General features: G+C 50.9%; 1 protein-coding gene across 2 annotated transcripts in view; it reads right to left on the reverse strand.

Annotated features, from left to right (window-relative positions):
- Ryr1 (ryanodine receptor 1) overlaps positions 1-19,227 on the reverse strand; it is a 127,066-nt gene that overhangs the window by 95,604 nt on the left and 12,235 nt on the right. For both annotated transcript variants that reach the window (XM_041653298.1, XM_041653297.1), the window contains exons 9-27: positions 18,679-18,753; positions 17,986-18,142; positions 17,647-17,811; positions 16,232-16,353; positions 15,702-15,897; positions 10,866-11,001; positions 10,691-10,786; positions 10,490-10,608; positions 9,570-9,703; positions 9,156-9,397; positions 8,171-8,363; positions 7,257-7,473; positions 6,094-6,198; positions 5,820-5,923; positions 4,880-4,963; positions 3,221-3,528; positions 1,642-1,844; positions 497-671; positions 196-404 (exon numbers count right to left, since the gene is read on the reverse strand). In XM_041653298.1, coding sequence (XP_041509232.1) covers positions 196-404; positions 497-671; positions 1,642-1,844; positions 3,221-3,528; positions 4,880-4,963; positions 5,820-5,923; positions 6,094-6,198; positions 7,257-7,473; positions 8,171-8,363; positions 9,156-9,397; positions 9,570-9,703; positions 10,490-10,608; positions 10,691-10,786; positions 10,866-11,001; positions 15,702-15,897; positions 16,232-16,353; positions 17,647-17,811; positions 17,986-18,142; positions 18,679-18,753 — 3,040 coding nt within the window. The remainder of the gene's footprint in view (positions 1-195; positions 405-496; positions 672-1,641; positions 1,845-3,220; positions 3,529-4,879; positions 4,964-5,819; positions 5,924-6,093; positions 6,199-7,256; positions 7,474-8,170; positions 8,364-9,155; positions 9,398-9,569; positions 9,704-10,489; positions 10,609-10,690; positions 10,787-10,865; positions 11,002-15,701; positions 15,898-16,231; positions 16,354-17,646; positions 17,812-17,985; positions 18,143-18,678; positions 18,754-19,227) is intronic.

The following is a 19,227-nucleotide window of genomic DNA, read 5'->3' on the forward strand; positions in this document are numbered from 1 at the left end:
AATCCCCCAGTGAGAGGCTGGGGTGTGGCTCAGTGGTAGAGCACCTGCCTAGCATGTGCAAGGCTCTAGGTTCAATCCCTGAAACCACCACAAAAGATAAAAAAAGAAGTCATCTAGCATGCACCATGCCCTGTGTTGGAGCTTCAGCAGCACAGAATCATCATCATCATCATGCAAATGGGGACCAGTTCTTACCTCATAGTGGGGGTGCTCGAGGGGCACAGGCTCAAACTGAGGAAGGCTCTTGCTAAACCAGGTGGTCACTGGGCGTTGCATGTTAATGGCAAAGGGCTCGAAGCCTTCCTGGAGGCCACAGATGGCAAAAAACCGCAGGGAGCTCACATCCTGGCCCAGGTTCAGGTGGCCCACCTGACCAGGCCCCAGGCTGCAGACGGGCAGGAAGCCTGAGGGAAAGGGACAGAAGTGGGGTTAGTGGGCATCCATGAGAAGGAGCCACTGCAGGAGACGGGAGAACCAAAGGGGCCTCAGCTCTCACCGTCTCCAATCTCAATGTCGCGGAAGGCTGTTTCCGAGCCTGAGTCGGACATAAGGACTTCACCGTTGAGGGTGAAGATAATGGTGTTCTCCATGAGATCAATCATGCAGCCAACAACATCTCCTGGCTGCCACGGGCGTCCGAATGGCTCACTGCCCAAATGCCAGCGCTGGCCCTATGAGGAGAGAGCAGGAACACACAATGCGGAGACACACAGAGAAAGGGAGACAGAGGAAACCGGGAGACACACGCAGAAGGTCATCCACAGAACCCCATCTTCCCACACTTCCATCCAGGAACCTGTCTCTAGTCTCTACCCCATTCCTTCTGCCTGCTTTCTCCTGCTGTGCCCATGGCAGGGGCATGCAGACCACCAAAGTGGCACTGCAGGGCTTGGGATGCATATAAAGCGAAGGCACAGAAAGAAAACTGGGCCTATGCAAATCCTCCACACACACCCATAGGTTCCCGGAACCAAGAGATAATGGTATGGATGGAGAAGCTTGGTACAGGGCTGGATGGGAAAAGGGATAGGAGAATGGAGACACTGGTGGATGAAGGAAGAAAGAAAGGCAAGGAGATGCACACATAAGTAAATGGTTAGGAAGATGGAGTGGATGGATAAACGGATGGGCAGATGGACAGAGGGATAGACAGAAAGATGAATGCTGCTGGACACAGTGATTCGGGCCTGTAATACCAGTACTCAGGAGCCGGAGGCAGGAGAATTATGAATTTGAGGCAAAACAGCAAGTTTCAAGGGTGAATGTCAAGATCCTGTATTAAAAAAAAAACCTGAGCATGGTGGTGCATGCTTTTAATTCCAGCACTTGGGAAGCAGTAGATAGAACTCTGTGAGTTCAAAGTCAGCTTGGTTTATGTAGTGAGTTCCAAGACAAGCTAACGCTACACAGAAAGACCCTGCCAAAAAAAAAAAAAAAAAAAGAAAAAGAAAAGAAAGAAGAGAGCACAGATGGATGATGGTGAATAGTATGGATGGGAGACAGGGTGAGTGGGTGGATTTGTGGATAAACAGTATGATACATGCATGGATCAAAGAACAGTGAGGTACCACTGGACAAAACGAGAAAGCGTAACTAGGAGAAACCACGGGCTGACATAATGGAGCCCAGGGAGGTACCCACTCGGTGCCCATTGAAGACATAGGCCAAATCGTCAGCTCCCAGCTCTACGTCAGGTCGCAGCTCGGGCCTTGCCCAGCCCACTCGCATCTCTCCTGTGGTGACTGCTTCAAACTCAAAGTACCAGCGGCCGCTCTGGACTGCATAGGACTTCTCTGCCCGGAAGATGCGGGCCCGATCCCCACGAGACTGGCTGTCCACCTGACCTACAGAGGAGGCAAGGCAGAGGTGAAGAGGCCGGGCAGGAAGTGGATTAGAGTAGGGTTAGGGTTAGATGTCAAAAGAGAGGAGAGACCGGAAAAACTGAGGGCCTTCACAGTCTCGGGGTTTTTGTTTTGTTTTGAGACAAGGTCTCATTGTGTAGCTCTAGCTGGCCTGTAACTTCCTATAAAGACCAGGCTGGCCTTGAACTCACAAATCTCATCAGTCTCTAACTCCCCGTTGCTGGGAGTAAAGCCACCATGCCCAGCATCAGTGTTTTGAAGTGTGGCTCCTGACAGATTTCCCATGCTCCACAGTGTCCACACCTGTACATACGTGAGCAGCACTCAGCGGACTTGGACTTGTCAAGAAAATAAAAGAGGACATGGAGTTGGGAGGAGGAGCATATTGGAGGCGTTAGGGGTGCTGGAGGGGACAGTGAGGGTGGATCTTTTCCTTATATACATGTATGAAATTCTCAAGCCAAACTATGCCTGGCATGGTGGCCCATGCTTTCACTTCCAGCACTCAGAAGACAGAGGCAAGAGCATCTCTGTGAGTTCAAGGCCAACAAGGGCTTCAAAGTGAGACCCTGTTTCAAAACAGAAAGAGAAAGGGAAGGAGAAAGAAAACAATAAAAAAATTGCCCCCCAAAATAAACAAATAAGGGTTACAAGGAAGATCTGGAGCTCAAGGCCAACCTCAGCTGTACCTGTTGGAAGCTCACCTGACCTGCCTGGGCTACACAAGACACCTTCTTGAAAATTATTATAATCACAGCCAGGCATACCTATAATTCCAGTACAGGGGGGCTGAGGCAGGAGACTAGCCTGGATTATGTAATGAGTACCAGGCTAGCTTCAGTTATTGAGACCCTTCCTCAGAAGACAAACTAACAAAGTGTGCAGAAAAGAGGGAGAAGGAGGGAAAGATTAGGGACAACGGTCAGTCTTAGGGTCAAGGCTTGGCTTGGAATTGGTGAAAGACTGAGTTATGGCTAGGGCTTAGAAAGGCAGTCCTTGGTCCCTTGTTTGAGTGGCTTCATGTTATATAGGTATATGCAGGGACTGGGGTTAAAGGTCAAATGTGGAGGTCAGTACTCACTGGGCACATGGCATGGTCCCACAGCTCACCACTGTGGTCCTGGCCCACACATACACTGAGTCAGATCAAGGTCAGTGGTCAGACTGGGGTCAAGATAAGGATGATGGGTAAGGGTCACAACTGAGGGCAAGGGTCAGTGCTTATCAACCTTCTGATCAGTCCACTCAGTGTTAAAGATTGGAAATGTCAACCACTTGAGGCTGACTGGATCAGAGATCAAGGGTCAGGGTTCAAGGTCAAGGGAAGTGCAGAGGTGGAGACCGAGGTCAGCACTCACTGGACTCCTGGTCAGGTGGCTCAATGTTGTAGCCATAGCCCAGCAGGGTGCGCACAGCCTGGCAAAGACTGTCCCGATTGCTGCGTTTGGTGGCCTCATCCAGCAGGCGGTAGGGCACGAGGCGCGGGTTTCTGCGTGCAGGGATGTCCTGCACAGCGCTATAGCTCCATCCCTGAGCCACACGGTCTCTCGCCCACACGTTGTGCCCATTCTCTGCCAGCCGATCCACCAGGGTTGTCTGTGCAGGTGTCAGCCTCACGTGGCTCAGGTCTAGTGGTGCTGGTTTGTACCCATTGCTCATCATATACCTGCAGATAGGAGAGTCCACTGTGTAGGCCTGGCTAGCCTGGAGCTCACTGTGTAGACCAGGCTGGCTTTGAACTCACAGATCTGCCTCCTGAGTACAGGAATCGAAGGTGTGCACCACCCGCACTGGCCTGGCTGTGGTATCTTGGCCTGTCCCGGGACCCTAAGATCTTTAGCCCTTTTGTTTATTGTGAGTTCATATGTGTGGGGTGGGGATTGAGTACGCCATAGAGCACGTGGAGATCACGACTGTGGAGTCAGTTTTCTCCTTCCTCCTTTCTGTGAGTTCCAGGGATTGAACTCAGGTCATCAGGCTTGCATGGCAAGAGCCCCTACCTATGGGGCTTGGCACTACTGGCCTCCACGACCCCCTTCACTTTCTAAAATTTAATGTACTTTTTAAAAAATTGATGTGTATGTGTGTGTGCTTCTGAGTGAGTGTCTGAGGCCCAAAGAGGATATCCGCTCCCATAGAGCAGGAGTTACAGGTATCTGTGACCCTCCATGTGGATGCTGGGAACTGAACCTGGGTCCTCTGGAGGAGCACCCAGCGCTCTGAACCAGCAAGATTTCTTTATCTTGACACAGGGAGTTTTATCTTTGCTCCTTTTGGGAGTCTGTGATTTCTTTTTGAAGACGGGGTCTCACTATATAGATCAGATGACTCCAAACTCACAGATGCTCTGTCTCAGCCCAGAAATCTGGGATGGTAAGTGTTCACCATGGCACCCAGATTTGGGAATTTTTCCTTTGACCCTGATACCACACTTTGTGACTTCTCACATCTAGCTTTGGGGTTTCTTACTCTTAACAATCACTTGTTTTGTTTTGGTTTCATTTTGTTTTTCAAGACAGTTCCTCTGTGTAACAGCCCTCAATGTCTGGAACTAGCTCTTGTAGTCTAGGCTGGCCTCAAACTCACAGAGATCCGCCTGCCTCTGCCTCCTGAGTGCTGGGATTAAAGGCATGCGCCACCACCGCGCAGCCTGACCAATCACTCTTAAACACCTGGCTTTGAAATCCTTGACCTTTGAACTCAGGATTTCTATTCTTTCACTCACCATCCCAGGACTGACTACTCATAGTTCCAGCAACCTCAGGCTCTTGCCTTCTACCTCTGACCTTGGACTCCACCTTAGATTTATCAGGGCAGCTCCTGACCCTGCCTTCCTGGTTCAGTCTCTTTCTGGAACTCCTAATTTTTCATCCTCAACTTACTTCTGACCCTGACCCCTGACCCTACAGACTGCACCCTAACCCTTGAACCCTATGACCTTACCCCACCACATGGCTCTGTGGTCTCTTTAGACCTCCCTGTGAATCCTTTCCCCAGACAGGTCCACCCACACTCACGTCTTGGGGAGTTTTGTCTTCTTCAGGTTGTCTTCAGCCTTCTCGTCAGCCATGCCCACATGACAGCCCAGGGCCAGCAGAGTCCTGAGCAGGGGAATGGACAAAAGGTCATAGCCCACAGAGCTTTCTGCCTCATCTCCTGTCTCTCTCTGGGTCTTTCTTTGACTGCTGTGGTGACTGAATTCCCTCTCTTTGGGTCTCACTGTCTTCTGTCTCCCTGCATTTCTTCATCTCTACATCTCTTTGGCTAGAGTCAGATTTTCCTGACTGCGTCTTTCTCTGTCCCTTTCCATGTCTATCTGTCCTTCGCTGTGTCTTCCCGCCTCCCCTCCCACTGCTTGTGCAAGTGTCTTACAGAGTCACTGGGCTAGTCTACATCCTCAAGGCTCAGCCTCTCAAGGATCTGGGATGATGGACCACGCATCACCACACCTGCCTTTCTCCTTCCCTTCTCTGTGATCCCGTCAGTGCACACCTTTGCATGAGCACGCATGTGTACACGTGTGTGTGTGTAGAAGCCACAGGTCGACGTCAGATGTCTTCCACCCATTCTCTACCTTATTTTTTGAGTCAAGATCTCTCACTTAGAGTCAACCAACCGGGTCCACAGGCCGGTCATTGAGCTGCCAGGCTCCTCCCCAAGGCTGGTACCACTCGTGGCTTTTTATATGGGAGATCTAAGCTCAGGGTCTCATGCTTGTGCCGCAAGCCCTCTACTAACTGAGCATCTCTCCAGCCCCCTCATTTTTTGTTATGTATTTAGGCTGTACCACAGATGTATTCCAGGACCGTATGCATGCCAAAAGAGCACACCCCCAGCCCTGCACTGGTGGATTCCAGGCCAGCACCCCACCACTGACCCACGCCCCAGGCCCCCTGGCTCCATGTCCCCTCCTGGCCATCAGTGATTCCCACATTCCGCTCCCCTGAGCCCTCTCACTTGAGTGTCTCCCCTGACATCTGTAAGTTGTAATTCCGCTCGGGTTCTGGTAAGCTGTGGAAATCCACAAGGCATGGATGCAGCCTCTTGTTGTCATCTCGAACCTAGAGAAACACTGGGGTCAATCTTTGGGCTCCCCTTCATCCCCCTACTCCTAGATGCTGCCCCATTGATCTTCTGACACTTGCAGCCCAAAGACTCCTTGGTACCCTCAAGTCCCAGGGACTGATCCTCCCGACCATTCTCGCTCGTCCCTCTCAGGGGCTAGGCTCACCGGACCATAGGTCCATCCCTGTTCAATCCGGGTCAGTGCCCAGAGTTCATGAATGTTCTCTGCCAGCTTCTCCCGAATCCGCTCCAGGTGGGGAGGCAAGACGATCTGGGGGTAGGGGGACATTTGTGAGATCCTATTGCACCTCCACTGGACCTCTTTTCCCAATAATGTGAGTCCTAGCTCACTCCTCCCCAGCAGTGCTACTCCAAAGCCCTGTTCCCGTGCCGCGCCTTGATTAGAAAAGTAATGTCCAGAGGAGCAAGGATGTAGCACCATCAAAGTTAAGGGGCACCTGGGGACAGCCATGTGCCCCTGTGCATGGGGAGCCCGTTGAAGACAGAGTTTGGGCTGCTCCAGTCCATTGAACTTCCAGTACCACCCAGCCAGAGCTAGAGTCAGATCAGCCAGAAAACACTACGGAATGAGCAGCTATTTCCTTCTCTCTATAAAGACAGCGATGAGAATCTTATCAAGAGTTCTACACACACTGGTGAGACTGAAGCCCAGGGCTTCAGACACCAGGCAGTTACTCTATACTGATGAGCCACACCCCAGCCCCTCACACCCCAGCCCCTCACACCCCCAGCCCCTCACACCCCAGCCCCTCACACCCCAGCCCCTCACACCCCAGCCCCTCACACCCCCAGCCCCTCACACCCCAGCCCCTCACACCCCAGCCCCTCACACCCCCAGTCCCTCACACCCCCAGCCCCTCACACCCCAGCCCCTCACTGGGGGATTCTAGGCCGTGGCTTTACCACTGAGTTCCTGCCTCCAAGTTCTTGCCTTGAAGTCTTGCCCTGACTTCCCTCACTATGGGTGTAGAAGTGTAAGCTAAAATAAACTCTTTCCTTCCCAAGTTGCTTTCAGTTAATGTTTTATTACAATAATAGAAACCTAAAACAAATACACACACACACACACAAGCATATATATACACATACACATATTTGGTTTTTCAAGACAGGGTTTCTCTGTAGCTTTGGAGCCTGTCCTGGAACTAGCTCTTGTAGACAGGCTGGCCTCAAACTCACAGAGATCTGCCTGCCTCTGCCTCCTGAGTGCTGGGATTAAAGTCCTGGTGGCCACCACCGCCCAGTCAAATAAATAATTCTTTAAATAAGTGTCTAGAAGAAAGAATACCCTTGTAGAGCAGGCCATACCTGGATGGTGTCCACGGGGCAGGGCACAAAGTCCAAGTGTGAGAGGCAGCGACCGGGACCCACCAGGTGGGGTCCCCGGGGTCCTTCCCGGCGGTACTCTTTGATGGGTTGGAGATGGAGTCGCTCCCGAGGGAGCACAGCTTCATGGCATGGAGCATAGCCAGGTGGGGGCAGGAACTTGAACTCACCATGGCGGCCACCAAGGAGGAATCGCACTCTGGGAGAGGAGAACGGGCATCATGCGGGGGACGAAGGGGAGAGCTTGCAGTTAGTGGGGAATGTGGGAGCAACACTGGGGTCAGCGGAGCGCTCTAGGAGAATGTGCAGGCCCTGAGCAGTCTTGAGTCTCCCTAGGACCACAGAGGTCGTTTAGGAGTCATTTAAATTCCACCATAATTACAAAATAAACAGGATTCCCATTGACTGGGAATTCAGAGAGCTGAGGGTGCCTGGAAAGTTCTGGGTCTGTGAAGGTTCTTTGGAGTATGTGGTGATGGGGGAGCCACTGGGCAAGTCTGAGCTCATTAGTCCATTGCTGGCACTCTGAGGCCACTGGGATGTCAAACGGGATCTTAGACCACAATCAAATCCTAAAGTCACTGGAAGAGTCTGAGGTCATTGGGGGGGGGGGGGGGGTTACTAGAAGGGCCCTGGGTCATTGACATGTCACCGTGACAATCTGGAGTTTTTATAAAGTTATTGTGAAATTCTAGGGTTACTTGGAGGTCCCTGGGAGGATACGGGAATCGGAGATCACTGGGGTCACACTGAGGTCACGGAAACCTTCATGTAGGGGTTCTGACCACCAGTCAGTCACGAAGCTGGCTGCTCTGTCCCTGCCTTTTGATTGGAGAAGCCAAGTAAAGTGCATTCCCAGTGCTGGGCCGCGCCGGGGGACAGGGCCGGGTTCTCACTTGATGCCAGCCGAGAAGCTCACAACAGGGAAGAACAGCCCGTCCAGGTTGAAGGATTCGAAGACGCCCTGCACGGGGCAGCCATTGATACGGAAGGAGATGGACGGCACACTGAGGTCCAGGCAGCAGCTGACCACATCCTCCGGGGCCAGCAGGTGCTGTCCTGGAGAAGTCACGGGGCGTGCCACATGCCCTACAACCAGTCATCAGAAAAGGGTCAAGGGTCGAAGGTTCCATGAAAGCAGTTTCGCTGGGACACGGGGTGGCTGTTAAGGGGTCCTGTGGGGACTTGGTATTAGAATCTGGGGGCTGGAGAGATGGCTCAGCAGTTAAGAGCATTGCATGTTCTTCCAAAGGACCCGAGTTCGATTCCCAGCAACCACATGGTGGCTCACAACCATCTGTAATGAGGTCTGGTGTCCTCTACTGGCAGGCATATATGCAAACAGAATACTGTATCCATAATAAATAAATAAATATTAAAAAATTAATTAATTAATTAAAAAAAATAGAATCTGTAGGAGCAAATGTGCTTGTGGGTAGTCCTAAAATTAAGAGCTGATGTCAGGGTTCCTAGGACATATACGATAAGATTTTAGTCTTCCCAGAGTTCGAATTCTGGAAACATTGAGATCATAAATCAAAGGTCAGAGGTCATAAATCAGGGCAGTCTCCTGGGATTGCCCCTGTGGGGTCAGAATTTTGAGGCTAAGAGGAAAAGAGGTAAAGGCCAGAATTCTGAAAGTTCTAGGGTTAGGGTCAAATGAGAGGATAGGGGTCAAAAGTTTTCCTCTTCTGGAAGTCAGGATTCTTTTTATTATTTCTATTGTTGTTGTTGTTGGGTTTTTGAGACAAACAGCCCTGGCTGTCCTGGAATTTGCTCTGTAGACCATGCAGGCGCTTAAACCCCAAGGTGTGTCACCAGGATCTTGGGAATTCCGGGGCTAGTGATCGGGTATGAGAATCCCCTAGGAGGTATAGATACCTGTCCAGAGATGCAGCCCGTCAAAGCCATAGGAATAGAGGTCATCACCGACCCCATTGCCGCCCCAGCCCTCGCCGCCTCCAGGGTAAGGGCTGTAGCCCTCGCTGAGGGCCCAGCCCACCCGCAGGTGAGTGGCCTGCGCTGTCAGAAATGGAGCCACCTCGTCCACCATCACCTCAAAGTACCATTTGCCGTACTGCGTGGAGCCCTCTGCTCTGCCCACAAAGATGTTGGGGCGGATGCTGCAGGAGAGATGGAGAGGAGACCCAGATGTGGGGAAGGAAAGAGAGACAGAGAGACTCAAAGTATAGAGGGACTGCAGTGATAGCTAAGAACACTGGCTGCTCCGGCAGAGGACCTGGGTTCGAGCCTGCAGTCAGGACTGGGGGTCAAGGCTAAGATTAAGAGACCCACCTGGTGACGTAGTTGATGAGGTTTGTCTGCAGGAGAAGTTCTCGGCCCGGGAGCAAGTTCTCAGTAATGAGATCTTGGTTGGAGCGCACGGCCACGCCATTGCACACACACAGTGAGCACAGCACATCCAGGACCTGGAAGTCAAGTTCAGAGGTCAAGGGGAGTGAGGCTAGCCAGGCATGGTGGCGCACATGGTGAGGCACAGACAAATAGATCTCTGTGAGTTCGAGGCCAGCCTGGTCTACACAGTGAGTTCCTGGACAGCCAGGGCACACAGTGAGTGAGACCCTGTCTGAAAACTGAAAATTAAAAAGGAGAGGGAGGGAACCAGAGTGGGGAGGCTCTGGGAAGACCGCAGAAGAAAGGCAGAAGGCAAGGCTAGTGTATGATAGCTCCAGCTAGAATATGGAGATCCTGCTTGAGAGGGTGAGGAGAGGAAGATCGAAGATCAAAGAGGAAGGTGGGGCAGGAGGCTGGTGTGGTCCTCGTGGGTTGATATAAGGCATCGTTAAGTGCAAGAAATTAGAGACAGGGGTAGTGAAGGAAGGGGTCAAAGGGCAGAGTGGAAGATCAACCAGAGCCTCAGGAGCCAAGGTGAGATTCTGGATTAGCAGGGGCTCTAAACTTCTGTCTTTATGGGCCAGGTGGGGGATGTAAAGGTACGAACTGGTTTGAAATTGTACAGCGGGCACTGACAGGGCCTGTAGCAAACTGTAAAGTCCATCTGCCACCCACAGTGACTGTAAAGTGTGCATTTGAGAGATTCACCTAAGTAGATCTGCGGCCCAGAATCCACTGAAGAGCCACGAATTTCAGAGCCTCGGCTTGGGATGGAAGTGCATTACAAAGTTCAGTAAAAGACGAGGTTAAAGGAAGGAGTCCTGGGGCCGCAGGGCAGAGGTCAGGGCTGAAGGACCCACCTTGTGGTTCCTCCCATGCTTGTCCAGGAGGGAGATGATGGACTTGATGTGGTTCTCCTGGATGATGTTCAGAACCTCGGGACTCTCAATCAGGACACAGTACAGCACCTCCAGTATGCCTGCCAGGCGCCCACGGGAGAGGTGACGGGGAATGGCCTTTCCTCCCCACACTTCCCATCCCCCCCTCTTGGGTTCTCCTACCAGATGAGGCCTCCAGGCGATCCAGCTTGCTAACCAGCCAATCCAAGTTTGTGGAGAAGAGGGCGCAGTTGGTGCGATTGCCACGGATCAGAGAGGCTGTAGGGGGCACAAGGGGGAGATCTGTTAGAACAGGGGTCTGGGTGCTCCTGGGGGAGTCAGCTCTGAGTCCCCTCACCTAGGAGTTCATAGAGCAGGTTCACAATCTCTTTCCAAGATTCAGCTGCCTCCTCCCCGGCAAATTCGGCGAAGTGGGCTGCAGTGGTGTAGACATTGAGGCGGTCAATGCAATTCAGGACCAGGGAGAGCATCCCCTGGGGGGAAGAAATGAAGGGGTCACAGCAGGAGTTCCAGACCCACACTTTGTCTTTTCTAGACATCTTATTCCTGCACTAGGTAATGGTTGTGTTCCCAGAGGTAACCCAGTTTCTTTGCTTGTTTGTTTGTTTGGTTGGTTTGGTTTGGTTTTTTGAGACAGGATTTCTCTGTAGCTTTGGATCCTATCCTGAAACTCACTCTGTAGACCAGACTGGCCTCAAACTCACAGAGATCCACTTGTCTCTCCCTCCCGAGTGCAGGGATTAAAGGTGTGCGCCACCACCACCCGTTGAGACCCAGCTTCTTCAGTTCCGTGTCCCCATTCAGTCTTATCACCCCCTCTCCTTCCTGACTCATCAAATCTGTTCCTGGGCTCTGTGCCTCAGTCTCCAATATAATATGCCCTTATTAATATTAAGACTGAATTTGTTCTTCTATGATCCACAGTATTTTCTCCATTTTACTTGGTTCCAGACACCCCACTCTTGGTTTCAGTTTGGACCAGTTCACTTTTACCACTTACCATAAGAGGTTTTTTTTTTTACTCTCTCCCCTCTGACATTTTAATGCTTTTTTTTCTTTTTTTTATATTTATTTATTTATTTATTATGTATACAATATTCTGTCTGTGTGTATGCCTGCAGGCCAGAAGAGGGCACCAGACCCCATTACAGATGGTTGTGAGCCACCATGTGGTTGCTGGGAATTGAACTCAGGACCTTTGGAAGAGCGGGCAATGCTCCTAACTGCTGAGCAATCTCTCCAGCTCATGGTTGTTTTTTTTTCTTTACTGTGATTTATTTTTATTTTTTGGAGACAGGATCTCATTTTGTAGCTTTGCCTGGCCTGGAACTCACCAAATTGACCTCAAACTTATACAGGCCCACCTGTCTCTATCATCAGAATTCTTTTTTTTTTAATATTTATTTATTTATTTATTTATTATGTATACAATATTCTGTCTGTGTGTATGTCTGCAGGCCAGAAGAGGGCACCAGACCTCATTACAGATGGTTGTGAGCCACCATGTGGTTGCTGGGAATTGAACTCAGGACCTTTGGAAGAGCAGGCAATGCTCTTAACCACTGAGCCATCTCTCCAGCCCTCATCAGAATTCTTATGTTAAAGGTGTGCACCAACATGCCCAGCTCTTCTGAATTTTATAAGTTTATATATTGTATAAATGGTTTGCCTATTGCATGTGTGTGTTCCATGTCTATGCCTGGTGCCTGCAGAAGTCAGAAGAGGAAATTGGATCCCCTGGAACTAGAGTTACAGAGAGTTGTAATCTGCTGTGTAGGTGCTAGGAACTGAACCCAAGTCCTCTGAAAGACAGCATGTGCCCTTAACCACGGAGCCATCTCTCCAGTCCCTATTCTGAGTATTGTGTGTGTGTGTCTGTGTGTGTGTGTGTGTGTGTAGATGACCATGAATATGTGTGCATCTGTGTGTGTTCATGGAGGCCAAAGAACAACTTCTACCTCCTTTGAGACAGGGTTTCTCATTTGTCTGAAGGTCACCAATGAGGCTATACTGGCTGGCCGTCAAGCCTTGGGGATCTGCCTGTCTCTGTCTCCCCAGGGCTGGGACTACAAGGACCTACCACCATGCCTGGCATTTTTATCAGGTGGGTTCTAAGAACCTAACTCGGTTTCTCATGCGCTTTAACTGGCTGAGCTCTCTCTTCGGTCCTTTGGTGAATTCTAACACACACGCAGAAAAGTAAGTAAAGCATAGACAATTAATTCTCATTACTCACAGCAGTGGTCTGTAAAATCATATGAACAATGACTTATCAACAACTGAATCACCACTCATGGCAAAAGTGCAGGGGAGGCATGGGAATGCCTGGATCAGGGGAGGCATGGGAATGCCTGGATAGATGTAGTTTTGTTTATCTATTTGAAACGGCTTCATCCTGCAGTTCAGGCTGTCCGGGAACTGGTGGCAATCCTCATATGTCAGCCTCCCCAGGGCTGGTGTCACAGGTGTGAGCTGCCACACCTCACTCATTATAATCATTTTTGAAACAGGATCTTTTTGTGTAAACCAGGTTGGACTTGGTACTTCCTATGTGGGGCAGGCTGGATTTGAACTTGTGGCAATTCCTCTATCTCTGCCTCCCAAATCCCGGAGAGTCACCACTCCTGCCTTAAAGTGTTTATTTTCAGGGCTGGAGAGATGGGTCAATGGTTATGAGAACTGGTTGCTCTTCCAGAAGACCCAGGTTCAATTTCCAGCACCAGCATGGGTGCTCACACCTGTCTATAACTTTAGCTCCTGGGTTTCTGACACAGACACACATGCAGGTAAAACACCAATGAACAGAAAATAAATTATTTTTTTAATTTTTAAAATATGGAGTCATGAGACCAGCAGTGGAGGTGCACACCTTTAATCCCACCACTTGGGAGACAGAGGTAGGCTGATCTCTGTGAATTTGAAGTCAGCCTGATCTACAGAGTGAGTTTCAGCACAGCCTGGGCTATGTCTCGAACAACCAAACTAAAAAAGATGGAGTCGTAGCTGGAGATGTAGCTCAGTTGATAATGTGAGTTTAGTGTAGATGTGGTTGGTCCCCAGCACCACATAAGGTGAACATGGTGCACACTTGTCCAATAACTGGGATGTGAGAGCATAAGGAACAGGGCATCCTGTGGTCAGCCAAGAGCAAGAGGAAGAGAGAGAATAGATTTACTATGTGGCCCAGGCTAGCCCCAAACTCCTGGGCTCAAATGGCTTTCTTTACCTTCCCACATAGTGGAAACTATGGGCATGAGCTGTTGTGCTCAACTTCTGAATACAATATTTTTATCAATGAGTTAGTGTATAACCTTGCTTTATTCATGTTTCTAGAAAAAGAAACACATTCATGATATAGTGTTTTATTGAGAAATATTAAATTCACAGCTGACAGCATCATATTAACACCTGAACGAAACTTATCTTTCCTGTGCTTAAAAATTACAAATAGAGCCAGGTGGTGGTGGCTCACACCTTTAAACCCATCACTTGGGAGGCAGAGGCACAGATCAACACAGAGAAACTCTGTATTGAGGAAAGAAAAAAGGAGAGCTCCAGATGGTACCTGAAAGTCATTTTGAGACGTGTGTGTGTGTGTGTGTGTGTGTGTGTGTGTGTGATATGTGTTTGTGTGTGTGCAGATGTGCATTCTTGCTCCTGTGGAGATTAGAGGTCAACTTCAAGAGATTTTTGTTTTTGCTTTCGGTTTCCTGTTTGTTTTCTAGACAGAGTTTCTCTGTGTAGCCCTGGCTGTCCTGGAACTCACTTTGTAGACCAGTCTAGTGTCAAACTCAGAGGTTATCCTGCCTCTGCCTCCCAAGTGCTGGGATTAAAGATGTGCACCACCATCACCTGGCAACTTCTGGGGTCTTCTATGATGACTTGTCATCTTGGTTTTTTGTTTTGTTTTAAGGGCAGAGTCTTATTACATAGGTCTGGCTGGCCTGAAACTTGCTATGTAGACCAGGCTGTGATGTAGGATGCCCTGCTGTATATGTTTTGCTTTTATTAGCCAATGAATAAAGCTGTTTGGGCCAATGGCTTAGCAGAATAAAGCCTGGTGGGAAATCTAAATAGAGAGTAGGTGGAGTCAGGGAGACGCCATGTAGTTGGCAAAGGAGAAAGACACCTGACCGCCAGAACATTACCAGAATCTTACCACAGCCTCATTGCAATGCACAGATTAATAGAAATAAATTAATTTAAGATGTAAGAGTTAGTTAATAAGAAGCCTGAGCCAATAGGTCAAACAGTGCTGCAATTAATATAGTTTCTGTGTGATTATTCGGGTCTGGGCAGTCTCAATTTACAAGGCTGGCCTTGAATTTACAGAGATCCTCCTGCTTCTGCTTTCCTAGTACTGGAATTAAACGTGTTTATCATCACACTCAACTGTCCTGTTTTTTTTTTTTCTAAAGATTTACTTTATCATTTTTAAATCTATGTACTGTGAGGGTGTGAGGCATCGGATCCCTCTGGAGCTGGAGTTAAGGTGTTTTTGAGCCACCGGCTATGGGTTCTGGACACTGAACTTGGGTCCTGATAGAGCAGCACCTGCTCTTAAACACCGAGTCATCGCTCCAGCCCCCCCTGGTGGTAGTTTTGCTATTGTTACTGTGATCTTCCTTCTTCCTCATCAGGGAGGCGGGGCCAGGCACGCCTGAGAATAGACACATTCCCCAAGACTGAAAAGGCGGCAGAGTGCTGACCTCAGTCCAGGCATCTCAGCTCAGGTGAGCACGCCACACCTCTTCCCTTCTTGTTCTAAGAGATGGCAAGTCCCTCACTCCAATAATCTCCTCCCAGATGTACCAAAATCACCCTGTGTCCTTGATCCTACACCCCACTGTAGTTCTGCCCTCTCACCCAGGTCTGGATCCTACACACAGAAGCAGAAGCAGAAAGCCCCATCTGTGGAGCCTCTGAACCAACCCCAGCTCAGGTTATCTAATTCAGACCCTCAATTTCACATGGCACCGCCCCCTGCCCCCCTCATTCCCGCCCCCCTCCTTGAGGCCCAACTCATCACTATTCTACAGGTCCCGCCCTCTCTCGAGCTCCTCCCTAGACCCCGCCCCTCCTTAAATCCCAGGCACTGAGAATAGTACGGCTCCTCGCCCCCCCACCCCCAAACCCCGCCCCCTCGGGCCCCGCCCTCCACGCCTGGCTTCACCTCCTCCTGGAAGAGGCTCTGTCGGTTGCGCAGGCTGCGGAGCTTGGTCTGCTTCTCCTCATGCTGCAGCTCCTCCGAAGGCGGCTCGAAGTAGCCGATGAGGTCCTGTAGGCTCAGGATGACGCCCTCGATGGGCAGTGCTGACCCAGCCGGTGGCCCCGAGCCCCGTGGCTTCCCACTGAAGCTATCAAGACCTCTGTGGGGAACACAGTGCTCAGGCAGGGTTGTTAGCACCACCCCATCCCACGCTGGACTCCCATAGGCTTCGGTTTTCTGGAGGACAGAGAAACAGAAGAAAGGCCTTGGCAGAACCAATGACATTGCTGGGATGGGATGGGCTCCTGAGTAGCAGGCACAAGGGATCTTGGAAGTAGTCAGGCCCGGAGAGAGCCAGTCAAGAGTCTTGGTGCTAGCGTGAAAGTTAGAATGTAAGGTCAAAGGTCATGGGTGTTCAGGTCGGATGCGCGGAGGTCTCTGAAGAGGGATTGTGACATTTCTCAGGTACACACGTGTGACGTGGGCAGGCTTACTTTATGAACTGGTTGTACAGGCCTGCCGTGCTGTATATCATGCGAGCAGCCTGGGACTCCTCCTGCTGGCATCGGGTCAGTGACAGTGCATCATCCATGTGACCTTCCTGGTGCAGCATGGCCTGGATGTGCACACGCACAGGTCAGGAAAGGTTGACACCTCATCCTTAGGGTGCTGGGGATGGAACCTAGGGCTTCATGCACGCTAGGCAAGCCCTGCGTAACTGAGCTACAGCCCCGGCCCTTCCCTTTTGGGTCTTTTGAAACAGGGTTTCACTATGTGGTCCAAGCTGACCTCAAACTCAAACTCACAGTCGTCCCTCCCCACACCCACCTCAGCCTCTTGAGCGCTAGGGTAACTGGTGAGAACCACCAGACCCAGCCAATAATTTAGGAATGTTATTTTCAGCTTGTTATTATTTGGAAGATTTTTATGGGTAGCGAATGTGTGTATGCACAAGTGTGGTAGTCAAGACAACCTGAAGGAGGCAGCTCCCCCCTTCCACCATGGGGCTCTAGGGGTCAAAGTAAAGGCCTCAGCTTGGCAGCAAACACTTTTCACTCACTGAGCCACCTTGCTGGCCCTTATTTGTTTTCTCTCTGTGTGGATGGCTTCCTAGTTTTCAATTTCTGTGTGTCTTTATCTCTGCTCTTCTCTCTCTTTCTACACACACACACACACACACACACACACACACAGTGCACGCACGCACACACACCATACACACACACCACACACATGCATGCGCACACACACCACACACGTGCACACACTACACACTACACACACGCGCACACACACGCATGCACACACCACACACACCCCACACACACACGCACACACACATACGCACTCACACACACACACCACACACATGCATGCGCACACACACCACACACAACGCACACGCACACACTACACACACACCACACACATGCATGCGCACACCACACACCCCCCCCACACACACGCACACACACATACGCACTCACACACACACCACACACATGCATGCGCACACACACCACACACGCACACATGCACACACTACACACACACGCACACACATGCATGCACATACCACACGCATGCACACACCACACACCCCACACACACACGCACACACACATACGCACTCACACACACACCACACACATGCATGCGCACACACACCACACACGCACACATGCACTCACACACACACACCACACGCACACATGCGCACACACACCACACACGCACACATGCACTCACACACACACACCACACACATGCATGCGCACACACACCACACACGCACACATACACCTCTTTTATCTCCCTGTCTATCTCATTCTCAGGCTCCCAAATGTCGGGTAATGAACACCAGCCCCACCCAGCCCCTGCTCACATGCCCACCCTTCCAGGAGCCCACCTTCTTCTTGAGCACTCCGAGCCTCAGGGCCTTGGGGTCTGGGGCAGCATAGGTGAGCCACAGGCCTGAGGCCACATGTTGCACAAAGCAGAGAGACTCTCCATACTTGATCTCAGGGGGCCCCATGCCCTCCACATCTCTCTTGGGGGCCACATCCAGCTTCTCCTGCAGGAACAAGGGACAGACATCAGCCTCCTATGCCGGGTGCTGTGGGAGACCCCAAGCAAGAGTCCACAGCCAGGAGGCTAGAGTGAGACCCAGGGTTGCAGATGAGGAAGGGCACCTCGCCCCCTACACATACACAGGTGCAAGCGTGTGCTCACACACACACACACCAACCTTGGAGATTCGGAAGCAAAAGGAAGTGGCCTTGGTGTGGGCCTTGCTGGCATCAACCACCACAAGGCCTTGGTCTTCGGTGAGAGCAAGGTACCGTCCTGTTGTCACGTGCCTGATTCGAAGTGGCTGGCCCCAGCGGAGGTGGCTTCCACTCCAGCTGTGGAAGGTGACAGTGGGGAGAATCAGGGGACCCCTCCCTAGTAGTGAGAATCAGGGGACCCCCCATAGTAGTGAGAATCAGGGGATCCCCCATAGTAGTGAGAATCAGGGGACTCCTTCATAGTAGCCATTAATATCATAGTCTTGGTTTGAAACTCCTCAATCATCTCCCTTCCAGGGTTCCCAAGATCTTTTCTGCGGCCCCTCAATCTTTCTTAGAACTCTCTCCTCCCTGCTCAGCAGCTCAGCAGCTCCACTCCTCTGGTAGATTCCTGAATCTTCCTCAGAGCTCCCCAGCTGTCTCCAGGGCCTGGCTCAAGCTTTCTAGATGCAAACTTTCACCCAGAGCCCCCATCTCTCACTCAGGAACCTCCCACCTTCCCCAAGGGTTCCAGGATCCCTGAGGACCCAAATCTCTCTCAGGCTCTCTAGGTTGTCCCTCCAAAAACCTTCAAGTGTCTTCCTCAGATAACCCTCAAGACCCTTTCACCCTCTCGGGCCCCAAGGAGCCCCTCACCCTTTCCCCCATCGCACCTGATTCTCAGTGGCTCTAGCCTCCAAAGGGAGCGGGCGTGAGTGCACACAGGCCCGCCCTCGTAGTACACAAGTCTAGGGTTAGAAGAGAGGACAAGATCAGGAAGGCCGACTCCAGTCCCCAACCCTGTGGCTAACAGCCCATCTGGGAAAGGCTTGGCCCCCAGCCTGTTGGACTACTGGAAGTGGTAGAAGTGGAAAGAAGGTCCCTGAAATATTAGAATCTTGGCCCTTCCACTTTCCTTAGTTTGTCCTCACATACCATAATGTGAAACCAGCCTCTGCCACATACTGTCACCGTGATATACTGTGCCACCAAGGACCGGAAGTATCAGGGCCAAGGAATCATAGATTGCAACCATGAGCCAAAAGAATCTTTCACTAAAGTTGATTTTGTTTGGTGTTTTTGTTTGTTTGTTTGTTTGTTTGGGGGATTGAGACAGGATTTCTCTGTAACTTTGGAGCCTGTCCTGGCACTCACTCTGTAGACCAGGCTGGCCTCGAACTCACAGAGATCCACCTGCCTCTGCTTGGGATTAAAGGCGTGTG

This window comes from Microtus oregoni, unplaced genomic scaffold (assembly GCF_018167655.1).
Source record: "Microtus oregoni isolate MIOR12 unplaced genomic scaffold, Mior012 000006F_ref0000085, whole genome shotgun sequence".
Taxonomy (NCBI): domain Eukaryota; kingdom Metazoa; phylum Chordata; class Mammalia; order Rodentia; family Cricetidae; genus Microtus; species Microtus oregoni.